Source organism: Leptonotus elevatus, chromosome 12, assembly GCF_054856555.1.
Source record: "Leptonotus elevatus isolate MCC_2025b chromosome 12, RoL_Lele_1.0, whole genome shotgun sequence".
Lineage (NCBI taxonomy): Eukaryota > Metazoa > Chordata > Actinopteri > Syngnathiformes > Syngnathidae > Leptonotus > Leptonotus elevatus.
Genome location: NC_141250.1, coordinates 537,726 through 551,436, shown reverse-complemented (window position 1 = coordinate 551,436; position 13,711 = coordinate 537,726). Strand labels below are relative to the sequence as shown.

Below are 13,711 nucleotides of genomic sequence, written 5' to 3'. Positions count from 1 at the left end.
CTGAACAGATGGCTTTTGTCTTTGGTACACTTTCTCAAAGCAAAGTTCGCACAGCTTGGCGAAGAAGTTGCCCGGAAGAGATGGACGCACATCCTATATTCCTCCATATGTTGAGATAAGTTCCCGTCGGGCCACCAGAGAACTCTTAGCAGGTTACAGTCTTCACGTGGCACATGTACCTGGTGATACATGGCATCAATATCTGCTATCAAAACAATGGGCTCCTTCCTGAATCTAGTTATGACTCCAATTAATGAGCTGGTAAGATCAGGTCCTTGCAGCTGCTGGGTGTTCAATGACATTCCTTGGAATGATGCAGCACAATCAAACACCACTCTGAGTTTCTTCTTTTGCGGATGGTACACACCATGGTGTGTGGGATGTACCAAGTTTTGCCAGGGCTACATGCCACCCCATCTGCAGGCACATTTTCAGCATGACCACAAAAAATAATGTTGAGCATGAAAGCAATGTAATCTGCATGGAACGCATTTCTCTGGAACCTTCTCTTGAGATTGAAGGCGTGTTGGTCTGCTAACGTCCGGTTGTCAGCCATGTGCACATTTATTTTCTTCAAAGGCAAACCAATGGTGTAATGACCATTCACCAGCGCAACAGTGCTTTTCATCATTTCCATAAACTGGCAATTTTCTCTGGAAGGACCCAATTGCTCTCACTGTTCACATTCAGGGAAGTCTAGTTGAAACTGTTGCTTTCACAGTTCATTTAATTTTACCACAGATATGCGATTAACAGTGATGTGTGATTGCTCCAAGTCTGTTTCACAAGACATTGGTCCATTAACAGTCCATCCCAACAATATCTGAACAGCATACGGCCCACCATCTTCACTCGGAATTACCTACAATGGTTCCAGTGCTCCAGGTGCTTTCAAGCCGATTAAAAGCTCTATTTCGGCATCAATTTCTGGTAGGTGTACTCCTCGTAAATATGGCCATCTGATTAGATCCTGTTCCAGAGGTATGTTATTCCTGCACACAGGCATTTTCTTCTGTGTAAAGATATGTAGCAAGTCTAGGTAGAGGTCACTTTCCAGGCCAGCTACCTCCAGATTTGGTACAATGCAACTTCCCACAAGCTTCTCATGGCCCATAGTGCGCAAGATTATTTTTGTCCTTTTTTAGACTTAACCTTGACTGGCACAATAGAGAACTTGCAGTCATAATCACCGGCCCCAGTGAGACCACTACTTTGCACCGCCACCAAAAAGCTGCCCACTGGTATATTTATATTTTCTACATTTGTTTGGTCTTTGTCTTGGTCCTTGTTCTTTTGGTGAATGTGAAGAATGCTTTGATGTTTAGCTCCACACATTTTGCATGGCAGTCGTCTCCTGCAGTCCTTGCTAATGTGACAGCCAAAGCAGACTTCATGCTCTTTCAGAAAAGTAATATTTCTACATGCATCCTCTTTCCCAGTAGAGAACACAACTCCAATGCATGTTCACCCTTGCAGTATAGGCAGGATCCTTTGTCCAGTAAGACTCCTTCCTTCTTCACATTGGCCTTTTCATCAACTGAAGCTATTGTAGTAGCAAAGATGCTTCCTTGATTTTGTATACGATGTTGATAGTTACCTTTGTTGCTGCCTTTAATTTGCATTATTTTTGGCGTATCCTGTATTTTGCCAAATACAGGGTCTGCTGCAATCTCTACTTGCTGCTCAATAATATTGACAATTTCAGGAAAAGTAGCTCTTGTTGATAGGTCTCTTGAATATGACAAGCTACTGACCTCCATTTATCTCTCAATCTGTATGGCAACTTCTTAATCACCATCAGCATGTTTGAAGGCATGTTAAATTCAGACATGTATTGTATGTCATCCATTGCATTGCAGCATCCTATTAAAAAGATCAACTATATGCTTGAAGTGATTTGGCATCTTCTGCCTTAACCACAGGCCATGAGAGTGCCTTGTCCAAATAGGCTGAAGCAATCTTTTGCTCATTCCCAAAATGTTCTTCCAACAACGCTTTAGCTCATTGATATCCTCTGTCTGCAGGCATTTGTTGACAGCTTTGAACAAGTGCTTGTGGTTCTCCTCTTGTGTACTGTGCAATGAAGTGCAGACAGTCTCCAGCATAATCTGTCCTTTCTTCTAAATTGTGTTCAAAGGCTCTTATAAAGGCGTGATAATGCAGAGGATCTCCATCAAACACCTGGATCACTCTTTTGGGCAAATGAGATATGCTGTGTTTTTGTGCCTGCAGAACAGAGATTTCATTTTGCCTTGCCATGATGAATACCAAGTTGTTACCATTGCCAGTGACTGGCACCCAAGCATATGGGTTGACTGCATGCCGGGAAGTTGAAACATTGACAGTAGGAATCATTGGGTATTGAGGCAAGCTCTGATGGTCTACTTGATTTGCAACACCATTAGTGGTTTTCTTTGTATTAGTATTTGTTAGATGAGACTTTGAAGTTATTCGACTGTCATAATGACCTTGGCCACCAGGGACAAATTAATCAACTTTAGGATTAAGAGCAGTGTGAACCCCCTTGCTTCATAGGATTCCATTTGCTGCCTTTCAAACTACTTCCTGAAGTTCTTAGGACATGCATCCTAGCTTGAGCAGCTGCGATTTCCACTTCAATATCAAATCTCTCTTTCATTTTCTTTATTTCCTCTTATTGTTGGTCCAACTCTTGTTTTTGTTTGAGTAGTTTTTGACAAGTGAGAAGAGCAGCTATTTCAGCCTCTGCTACACACGAGAAGAGGCAATAGAAGAGTTTAAAGTTGTTGTCGTTCCAGATTTTGATCCATGTTTTTGGCCTCCAACATTTGAAATGCTGTAATTTGGTTAAATATCGTCTTGCATCGCAGGATCCGTTTGTTGAGGCATGCCATCCTGTTTCATGCCATAAGGTTTGCGGTCAATTTTCAAACTCATTGTTATTTGGTAGTTTCTAGATATTGTCACTTGTTGCATTTCTTGTAATTGATCTCTTTATTTCAGTGAGCCAGCATTTCACATCCTCGAGGAATCATTGGTTGTATGTATTGATAATTGCAAACCACACTTGTTGCTTATCCTTTTCCTCTTCAGGTACAAGTTCCATCAGTGACCCATGTAGTGAAATTGTCTCACCATGCAATAAGATCAAAACGTCCAGTTGTTTTTGCACTTGAAAAACACTCATCATCCTCCATAAGCTCCTTTTAAGCAATGATGACACCTTTCATCTTATTAACTCTTGCTTGGCGTTCCGTTTGAAGTCTTTCCGTTTTAAATGAGGCCTTTTCAGTGACAATGATTTTCCTCTTGACGCTTTCATTGTTCCCAGTTTCATTTGTGTTTGAAGCAAGCTTGGATTGTGGAATCCATGTGAAAAAAAAAAAGAGCAATGATGATGACATGTCGAATCGGTAAGATTACCGAATGAACAATACTTAGCTCTACTTAGCTCTCTAAAGAAAAAAATAAACATCACAGATGAATAAACTGAGTTCAACATACCATGAGTACTGCTGCGCTCCATCACTTTATTCAAATTTACTCACGGTTAATCATCCAAAGTGACTGAGTGGTCCATTGGTTGCACAAATTTAACAATGATCAGAAGTGTTGGCTATGAAGCTTGTTTTTCTGTTGACAATTGTTGTGACTATCCAATCCAAATGTAGTCACTGAGATAGGAAGACAGGGCTCCGTCTGACACGCTGATTCCAGGATGGAAACTTGAGGCCTTAACAGTTTGTAGGTGTTCATTTGACTCTTTCAATAGTATACTTTCTAATGTACAATTACTGAAGGTAAACTTGCAGAATGGGACAACATGATCGTAAAATCTAGTGGTCAATATAGTGGCAAATCTAGCAGTTGATCTAGCAGTCAACAGAAAATAACAGCACCCTGCCTCTTCTTTTCCTGTACCAACAAGCACACATTTTGAGGAACGCAGGTGACATTGATTGATTAATTAATTACTCTACCTTTGTGTGACACACCCACACACACAGCTTCGCAGACATACAGACACCTCTGACCCCTACTGGCATATAAGAACATATCCCTGGCCTCTACAATCACATCAAACTGAACCAGAACAGTTTTAATAACAGTATTGTGTTTTCTCCACAGTAACTCTGTCCGAACGTGCCACGTGGGTTGTGTCAACATATCAACCCTTGAATGTGACTTCAGCAGCCTTAACATCCTCAGTCGGTATGGAAGTTATACATCCAGAGTGCGGGCACAGCAAGGGGCAGAGCATTCTTCTTGGGTGGAAAGTAAACAGATTACCTTCGAAAGTGATAGTGAGTGATTTTTTTTTTATTCATTATTTTTAGAAAATACTGGGTACATGACATGCATTTGAAGTAAATCTTTTGACTCGTGGTATGAATGAAAAAGGCAATGAAACAACAAGGTTCTTGACTGTAGGATGTGCAAATTAAATTGTTATAAATAATTATTGTTAAACTCACATGGGTTTTAGATAAAATTATATTAATGGATAAGTACATCCTACATACAATAATAATAATAATAACTAGAGCTTCGGGCAGCTATAAAGGGCCGTCGCAGCCCGGGTCACTTTGGGGTACTTGCACATTGGGGTACTGACACGTTTGGGTAGTGGCACTTTCGAAGCAGAATTTATTTGAAAATGGCATAATAAACCTTCACATATTATGGATTTTTTTTTTGTCAGGTGTGATGAGTGTGCAAAGCTCAATGAGTTTTGGTCAGTGTTAAGACTCTTAAAAATCAGCGTGTTTTATTTTTTGGCAATCAGTTGCCCCGATTTTAAAGTACATATCATAGTTAGTTTTACTCATAGCGCAATATTGCTTTTACTGTCCATAAAGGACATAATAAAGGAATAAATACATGAAGTCATTCTGTGCCCTCGGTCAAACGTCCTGGGATTGGTTTATATTTTTCCATGGTAGGGAGTGCTATAGAGCAGTGTTGTAATGTCAACTTCATAATATCAAATTTTTCGCCAGGTCCAAAGAGTGTGCAGTTTGGTGAGTTTTCGTAAATGCTTAGGTCCCCCCCAATTTTTTTTTTTTTTCAGACGATAAGAATAATAATAATAAGAATTTCTACAGATACAATAGGGACATTGCAGAGGTCGCTGCTTGGCCCTAATAATAATAATAATTTAAACAAAAACAATAGGGACCTCGCAGTAGTCGCAGCTCGGGCCCTAACTAGAGCAGCTATAAAAGGCCCTCGCAGCCCGGGCAACTTTTGGGTACTTGCACGATGGGGTACTGACCCATTGGAATTAGAATTTTTTTTAGAAAATGGCACAATAAAGCTTTACCTTTGTGGCGGCCGTGGCTCAGGAGTAATCACGTGTCGTGTCCTTGGACACTTCACACACATTGCCTCCAGTGCTACTCACACTGGTGTATGAATGGTGCAAATGTTTGGTGGTGGTCGGATAAGCCATAGGCGCACACTGGAAGCCACGCTTCCGTCAGCCTGCCCCAGGGCAGCTGTGGCTTCTAAAGTAGTTTACCGCCGCCAGAGTGTGAATGTGTGAGTCCACAAATAATGGATCCACTGTAAAGTGTCTTTGAGTGTCTAGAAAAGCACTATATAACTCTGATGTATTATTATTAGGGCCCGAGCAGCTTCGAGGAGTTCGCGAATCGCTGTGGGTGTGGCAAGGTACTGTTCACCAAGAAAACAACGCCAAATTTGAGGGCCTAAACATGCATAGAAAGTCATTAAACTTGGCACACACATCTGGCCTAGCAAAATGAGCGATATTTTGTCGTGTATTGGGCGATTTTTACAAAAATGACTTACTAGTGCCCCCTAGAAATTTCTTAACGAAGCAGTCCCGGTTGTACGATTAAGCAAGATTTAGGAAACATTTTTGCTATTTGAGGGAGCCCAAAACCTACAAAAAAGTCTCTTGGACCCATATGCTTAAATGAACAGGAAGTGGCTACGAATTTTTGAATGTCCGATTTTTGCCAATTTTCGAACATTTACATGGGGCATACTCTTGCTCATTTCTCATTCACATTTGATCCAATTGACTTCAATCTTGGCCTGGACCATATCAAGACATAGGCTATCAACGGGGGGGGGGGGGGGGGGGGGGGAATCTTGATTTTTCTAAATATTATATGATGGGGCGGGCCATCATATTTTATGTTACATATTTCCTTTGCTATGAAAGACAAAATACGTAATAACTCCCCGGTACATGCTCCAAAAAATCCCAAGGGTGCAGAGACGGTCGTTCAGTAACCAAGGGTCGGCTGTTTGATCCCCGCTCTCCCTAAGCCATGTGTCGTTGTGTCCTTGGGCAAGGCACTCCATAAACAATCCATATGTAAATGTTTTTTGTGCCATTTTCAAATAATTCAAATTCCAATGTGCCCGTACCCCAACATGCAAGTACTCCAAAGTGGCCCGGGCAGCGAGGGCCCTTTATAACTGCTCACAGCTCTAGTTATTAATATTATTATTTCTATAGATACAGCGGTCACTGCTTGGGCCTTAACAAATATCTAATTGTATTAAAAGAACCACATAACAGGGTCCGAAAGGTCTACAACACTGTTTTATTTAAAAGGAAGACGAACTTAGGAGCTTGTTCATGGATGACTCTCAAACTAATAGGTCAAGGCACCATTGAATTTCGAAAAAACAAAACATCCTGCTCAAATACTACTAACATGTTGGAATGGCCATATTTCCTTTTTCCCTTTAGCTATGATTGGTTCGCCCCATGTGTCGCTCATTTCCAATGGGACTACAATTGAAATTTCAATTAAAGATCCCACGTTTGCAATCTCAAACCTCAGGACTGTTTATCCCACTGCCACCTACAGCGTCACCTACTGGAAATATGGCCAGAATGAAAAGGTGAGATCAATAGACTTAGTATTTTGAGCCATTGTTTAACCATGCATGCAATTTTTCATCATCATTTTACACTTCATATCTGACAGTTTGCTTTGTTTTTTCCAATTCACTTAGCATGTAATATGTCATATGGTACAAAAATAATTCCATTTTCAAAATATGGCAACAGTAATAAACAATGCAAATTCCTTTTACAGAAGCTAGCTCTTCAGACATTGAATGTCACCTCTCTGGTGGGGAAGGAGCCCGACCTGGTGTGTGAGGCAGAGAAATTCTGACTAGCTATAGTTGGACTCTCCTCCACACACGGCTTGGGCGCTGGTACCAATCCTCTTGAGAGGGGTTGGACTCTTTTCCACTCTGGAGTTGCCCACGGTAAGAGGCGCAGAGCAGGTGTGGGCATACTTATTGCCCCCCCGGCTTGGCGCCTGTACGTTGGGTTATACCCCGGTAGTCAAGACTACGGGTCCTGACTGTTGTTTGTGCATATGCACTAAACAGCAGCTCAGAGTACCCACTCTTTTTGGAGTCCTTGGAGGGTGTGATGGAGAGCGCTCTCCCTGGTGACTCCCTCATTCTGCTGTGGGACTTCAACGCTCATGTGGGAAATGACAGTGAGACCTGGAGGGACGTGATCGGGAGGAAAGCCACCACCCCCCACCCCCCTCCCCCGATTACAACCCGAGTGGTGTTCTGTTATTGGGCTTCTGTGCTAATCACAGATTGTCCATAATGAAGACAATGTTCAAACATAGGGGTGTCCATATGTGCACTCTGCACCAGGACACCCTGGGCCACAGTTCGAGGATCGACTTTGTAGTCGCGTAACTGATAGCTTGCAGTTTTAATTGTGGCTTGTAAGCATGTCTTGACTTAGGTGATGCCATTTACAGAGTTACGCCGGAGTTTGAGTCGTTTCTACAGACAGCGCCCGGTCGCTGCACATCGCCAAAAGGGTGGAGTCGAAACGGGGTACGAAATGAACTACAGGAGACTGGAGGTCACACTGCAGTCTGGCGTTAAATTTTATCTCTTTTTATTCACGTTCTTGTTTCATCTCCACATTCAAATACATACAGCCACAACTCTCTTCTGCCTTCGCCGCCACCATACCCCCCAACCCCACCCCTTCTCCCCCGCGGTCCCAACACAGGCCAGCAGCCAACCAAGAACAAGCGTGAACCAGCCCACCAATTAGAAATGCGCGTTGGCACAGCAACATTTGCCCCGAAGCTTGGCTGGAAGGAAAACGTCTCCGGAACTCCGTGCACACATAACACAAATTTAAGACTTTTAATTATTTCCTTTCAGAGTCAGACATTAATACCTTATACTGCTCCCGTCTCCTGTTCCATCCCAAAACAGTCAACCATCGGCGCCTGGTCGTCTTCGTGTGTGTGAAGTCACGTACGTGTGACCACGCGAGAGCTTTCCCTCGGAGGACTGTATTCTTAACCACTGGTGGAAGATAATCTTGTGTGTGGGGCACAGGCGCAGATGGCACTGGGGACGGGGGTGACGTGTCCCCCTCGGTTCCATAAAGACCACGATCCACTCCCTCCACTGTCGTAGGGTTTGCTTGACTCGTGTACGCCTGCGAGTACATGTTTTGCTGCCTTCATACTGAGCGCGGCTTGCCCCTGCTGAGGTCGATGTTGGCGTTATGAGCACCAGACTCAGAGGGAGGCGTGCACCGGGAACATAGCATCTATTCGGGTTTGCAGCAGCAAAGCCCTGGGCGATTCCCTGGTAGTCCACTGTCTACGTGCGCAGTGCGGAAAATGTGGTCAATGCAGATGCCGCGTGGCGGGTCGTAGTTGAATTTATGTGAGAGGTTTTCAAAATACTATATGACGGGGGCGGGCGCGGGGCATCAAATGTGTTTCATATTTCCTTTGCTTTAAAAGAGGGAATGCTTGAAACTCCCTGTACAGGCTCCAAAAATCCCAAACTTCACATGTATGTTAATGGTCATGACCTAAAGGTATCTCTACGACAATATTCGGTTAGAAATATTGCCCACCTGGTGGTGACAGGAAATGTTTTTTTCCCATTTTTTTTCCATTTTTATATGCTACACCAGGTCCTTTTTCCAGTTCAAAATTTGTCAGAAAAATCTTGTTGCCCATGCCTCAGACTGAATATTGTGACTTTTAGGCAGAGGCCTTGGCCATTTGGGTGCTGCAGTCTATTTCATGAAGTTGCTTGCTGTTGGCCAATCAGATGACAGTGACGACACCGCAAACCTCTCTCCAAGGCGCTTGTCTGACATCACGGCGCCGCCGCTCTCAAGTAAAATTATTTTCAACTTGAAGCTCCTTACCGTTGCGGCAGACGTTCTCTTGCCGCGCCGCACAGTGCCTCATTGCAACGTTCCGTCATCCTCGCACCTCGCCACATACACAATGAATGGGTTTGCTGATGGCGTGCTGCACCCTGATGAATGCAGTGTGAAAGCAATTCAACATGTCGAATTCCCGCTGAGCCATGATCTAAACGATGCCCTGTCCTGATCTATCTACTCTCCCTTCTTGTGTAGACAAAAGATAGGGCTTTATTTTTGCAAATCTGAAAGATACGTTTTGTGAATATGCAGACTACTTCTTGTCTAAACACATGAGCTGTCAATTCAGCACTTCAAAATATGGGTACGCTGGCCACCACAGCGGCGGCGGCAACTTTTTGAGCGGCAGCGCGACCTTTCACACTGGGCGTGTGCAGTGTAAGAAGGGTTTAAGATGTTGATCATGCCTCAGACCAAATATTTTTGACTTTTCGGCACAGGGCGTAGCCAATAAGGTGCTGCAAAATCTTTTGATCCACTGCGACATTAGAACGTGCTGTAACTTAACCCGTACAGTCCTATCTTCTCAAAATGTCACATATTTGATGACAGTTAAAGACTGAAGAGACCTACGAACTTATTTTTTACCATAGTGCGTGCTGTGAAATTCTGTTGCCATAGCAATGCATTGTTTGGCGAAAAACAAAAATAAGTCAAGTGTGCACGAAAACTGATAACTTTGCACACACATCAGGCTTGGCACAGTAATCATTATTTTAATAGTTTATTGTGAGCTAAAACATTTTTTTTAAAAAGGGCTGAATAATGCCCCCTAAAAATAAAAAAAAGCAGCCCCACTTGTATGCTTCACTTAAATCTACCAAAAGTTGGAGGCATATGCAACATCCCAAGACAAAAAAGCCTCTTGCAGCCATATGTTTAACCCAACTGGAAGTCTGCCAATTTGGATTTACTTTTAAATTATAGAGGTCACATTTAACTCATTCACTCCCAGCCATTTTCCCTGAAGCAACCCCTTTCGCTCCCGGCAGGGATTTTGACAGATTTAGCAACGTCTATTGCTATAAAAACATAGAACCTACCCAAAGAAAGATTATAGTCTCTTCTTTCATCTGTTTTTGTTTCGCAGCAATTAGCATTAGAATATAGTAAGTGTTATCATTATTCACAAACCTGTTGAAAACACTGAGGAAAAAGAGCTTGTTGCAACATGGCCCTGGCTGTTCTCTTATACTTTGCTGCCACCTGCTGGTCGTTTTTTGTAATAACTAGCATTGCTTTAAGCGACTTATTCTTGTCAGAACCTGTATTAAAGCCTTCTGTATGCTCTAGAATAAAAAAAAATTATATATAAAAAAACCTATACATATGTTTTTGGGCCTGTAGGACTAAGTATTAAAAAAAATATTTTTACGTTTTTGGGTTTGAATGTGTTAAAGATCCCAAAGATTTTATCCGATTGACTTGAATCTGTGGGTGTGTCAGATGATGTTGCTGATGAAAAGCAAACGTTTTTATTTCGCTGAATGTTGAATGAATGTATTTCATTGTGGCTACATGTTGTGTGCTAGGAAAAAGTATGTTGATTTGGGTGTTCTAAACTTGCGTAAAAAAATGACATTTTGAGTACACATCAGGCCAGGCACCAAACGACATATGTAAAGGTTATTGTGCCATTTTAAACATAATTTAATTCCATTGTGCCAGTGTACCCCAAAGTGCAAGTAACCTAAAGTGGCCTGGATTGCGAGGGCCCTTTACAGCTGCTCGCAGCTCTAGTTAGGGCTTGAGCTGCAAAGTCCCTATTGTATCTTTAGAAATTATTAAGGCAAGAGCAGTGACCGCTGTGCTGGGAGGTCCCTATTGTTTCTGTAGAGTTTATTGGGGTCCGAGCAGCGACCGCTGTGAGGTCCCTATTGTTTTTGTAGAAATTCTTCTTTATTCTTCTCCGAAAACCATCACATTTTTTGGGACCTAAACATGTACGAAAACTTTGCACACTTTTCGGGTCCGGCGAAAAATGGGATATTATGAAGTTGCCGCAACATGGCGCCACCCAATGGTAACAATAAATGTATTTTTCCTTATTAAACATTTTTATATGCTACGCCAAGCCCGTTTGACGGATCCATTTAAAAATTTGTCAGAAAAGCCTTAAGATTTTTTTTTCTTAAGAAAAAAAAAAGGAGAAAAGCCTTAAGATGTTGACAATGCCTCAGACTGAATATTGTGACTTTTAGGCAGAGGGCGTGGCCATTACTGTGCCACAAATTCTGATGATTCACCGTGACAATAAACGCTGCTGTAGATGATAATATCTTCTCAAAATGTCATATATTTGATGACAGTGCAGGCCTGAATACATCTATGAACTTATTTTTCATCTTAGTGGTCATGCCACCTTCTGGCAATAAGAAATTATGTTTTGGTCTTTGATCAACACCGGATCAACACCATATTTGCCTAGAAGAGTGTTTAGTCCTTCATGATGTTGAAATGCAAATTTTGTTATTTATCATGATATGCTGTTGCTATAGCAACACATTGTTTGCCAACAAAAGAGAACACTGATATTGAGGGTCTTAACATGTTATTGTGCCAATAAAAAAATATATATATATAATTTCAGTATGCCAGTACCCCAATGTGCAAGTACCCCAGAATGGCCAGGGCTGTGAGGGCCTTTTATAGCTGCTCGCAGCTCTAGGTTAAATTATATTTCAATTCAGCTATCATTGAGTACATGTCACAAGGCTTATCTAGCTTAAGGAGAGACTGTCAGGTTTTGGAGGTGGATCCCAGAAATGCAGATGTAACGATTATTACCTGCCATACACCCCCCCCTCCCCCCACCTTCCTCCTTTTTTATGGAGTTGCTCACTAGATTTGCAGTTAGGAATGTAAATTGGACTCCACAGAACAGGAACCATCAACCACCTGGATTATGGTACCTTGATTAGACTTCCCCAATCATCCCCAAAGGCTCATGCATTAAATTAATTACCAAAGACTAAAACGAAGGACATTTTTACTAGGGTTATATTCGTACAACACGAGTATCCGGTACAGATAATTGATTTTTCCCGGATAAAACTATAACACGGGTAAATTCGTTAATGTCTGTGCTGAAAGAAAGTCGGCCTCCCTTCTCTCCGCGGCACACGGCACACAGGCAGAGTCAGAGAGAATGAAAAGAGAGAGGATCTGTTCGCACGGCGTCGCCTTCTGGCATGTGGACAGTAATTAATCATCTCTTAATTGGTCCCTAATTTTCTACAGCTGCACTCGTATTTAGTTTTGTATGTTTGTCAAAGTTATGTGGGAAACTTGATTTGGAACGCTGTGCAGCCGCAGTGCTCTTGACAAAGCAGAGCTTAGTTCGTGTTGTCAGTCTCACACACTGGCTGTCAAGTTCGTTTTTATTTAGCTGGTAAATGCACTTACACACATGCACAACTGAACACACTACGAATCAATATATATCCCCCCCCCACTGCAGTCCATAAAAAAATATAAATATTGCAGTTAAGCTTTACACACATAGCTTAACACCTGTTAGATAGTAAAAATGAAATAAAACATTGAAAACCAAAAATGATAGAAAATGAAATCTGTATTGCTATGACAACTCTTGTTCATTCACATAATAGTTCATTATTTCCTACTCCATGTACTGTATTCAGCAGTATTTTCTCGAGTTTATAAACAACTTGTTCTGTAGTTTCTTTACGATTGTGATTAAATAGAACTGTGAACGTTAATTTTCAGACTGTTCTGTAAATAAATATTCATAGACTTCAAAAGATTCTGAGTCATTTAAAAAAAAACATCTTCTGAATAGTTCCCTTACTATTGTGATTTAAAAAAGAAAAGAAAAGTGAATCTCAATTCTCAGACTGTTATGTAAATATTTATTCATACACATAAATTTTCTGAGTTTATAAAAACTTTTTTTGACATTTTTTTCTTCTTTTATGATCAAAAGCATTGATTTGAATGTTTATTGGGCTGTTTTCAAATAAACAAAAATATAGAAACTTTTTATCAATCTGTATCAATTTCAAACTAAATTTTTGTGTTTTTTGTCAATTTCGTACAAAAAAATTCAGTAAGGTATTGATGTAAGCGCCACCCATTTTTGTTAAGCCTCCGGTTAAACCATGCCAACTTCCGGTTTATGCCACGCCCACTCCAAACACAGATACAGCTAATTTAGATGGTCGAACAGATATAGATAGTGGTGTACTCGCTCATCCCTAATTTTCACTATAAATATAGTTCGTTTTGTAAACATAAAATGTAGCTTCAGTTAGTTTTCGTTTTAAAAAAAGCCTTTTTGTTTTTTTTATTGTTTTTTATTTTTATTTTTAAAGTTTTTTTGTCTGTTTTTGTTAACTAAAATAGCCTTGCCCTGCATGCGGCATCCGCATTGCCCGATTTTACTAGAGACCTACGCAGATGGCCTGCGCGGAAAACATGGTGGACGAGCAAACACTGCTGTAAACAACAGTGTTTTCTACTTACTGATTTGGTAAATTATGT

The 13,711-nt window shown here is 41.3% G+C and overlaps 1 protein-coding gene and 1 pseudogene across 1 annotated transcript in view; one reads left to right on the top strand and one right to left on the bottom strand.

Moving 5' to 3' along the window:
- The window catches only part of LOC147164218 (uncharacterized), a 244,729-nt pseudogene that overhangs the window by 45,851 nt on the left and 185,167 nt on the right, over positions 1-13,711 (bottom strand).
- LOC147164223 (interleukin-10 receptor subunit beta-like) overlaps positions 1-13,711 on the top strand; it is a 50,669-nt gene that overhangs the window by 29,585 nt on the left and 7,373 nt on the right. The window contains exons 3-4 of the mRNA XM_086091013.1: positions 4,108-4,283; positions 6,710-6,864. Of these exons, the coding sequence (XP_085947139.1) occupies positions 4,108-4,283; positions 6,710-6,864 (331 nt within the window). The remainder of the gene's footprint in view (positions 1-4,107; positions 4,284-6,709; positions 6,865-13,711) is intronic.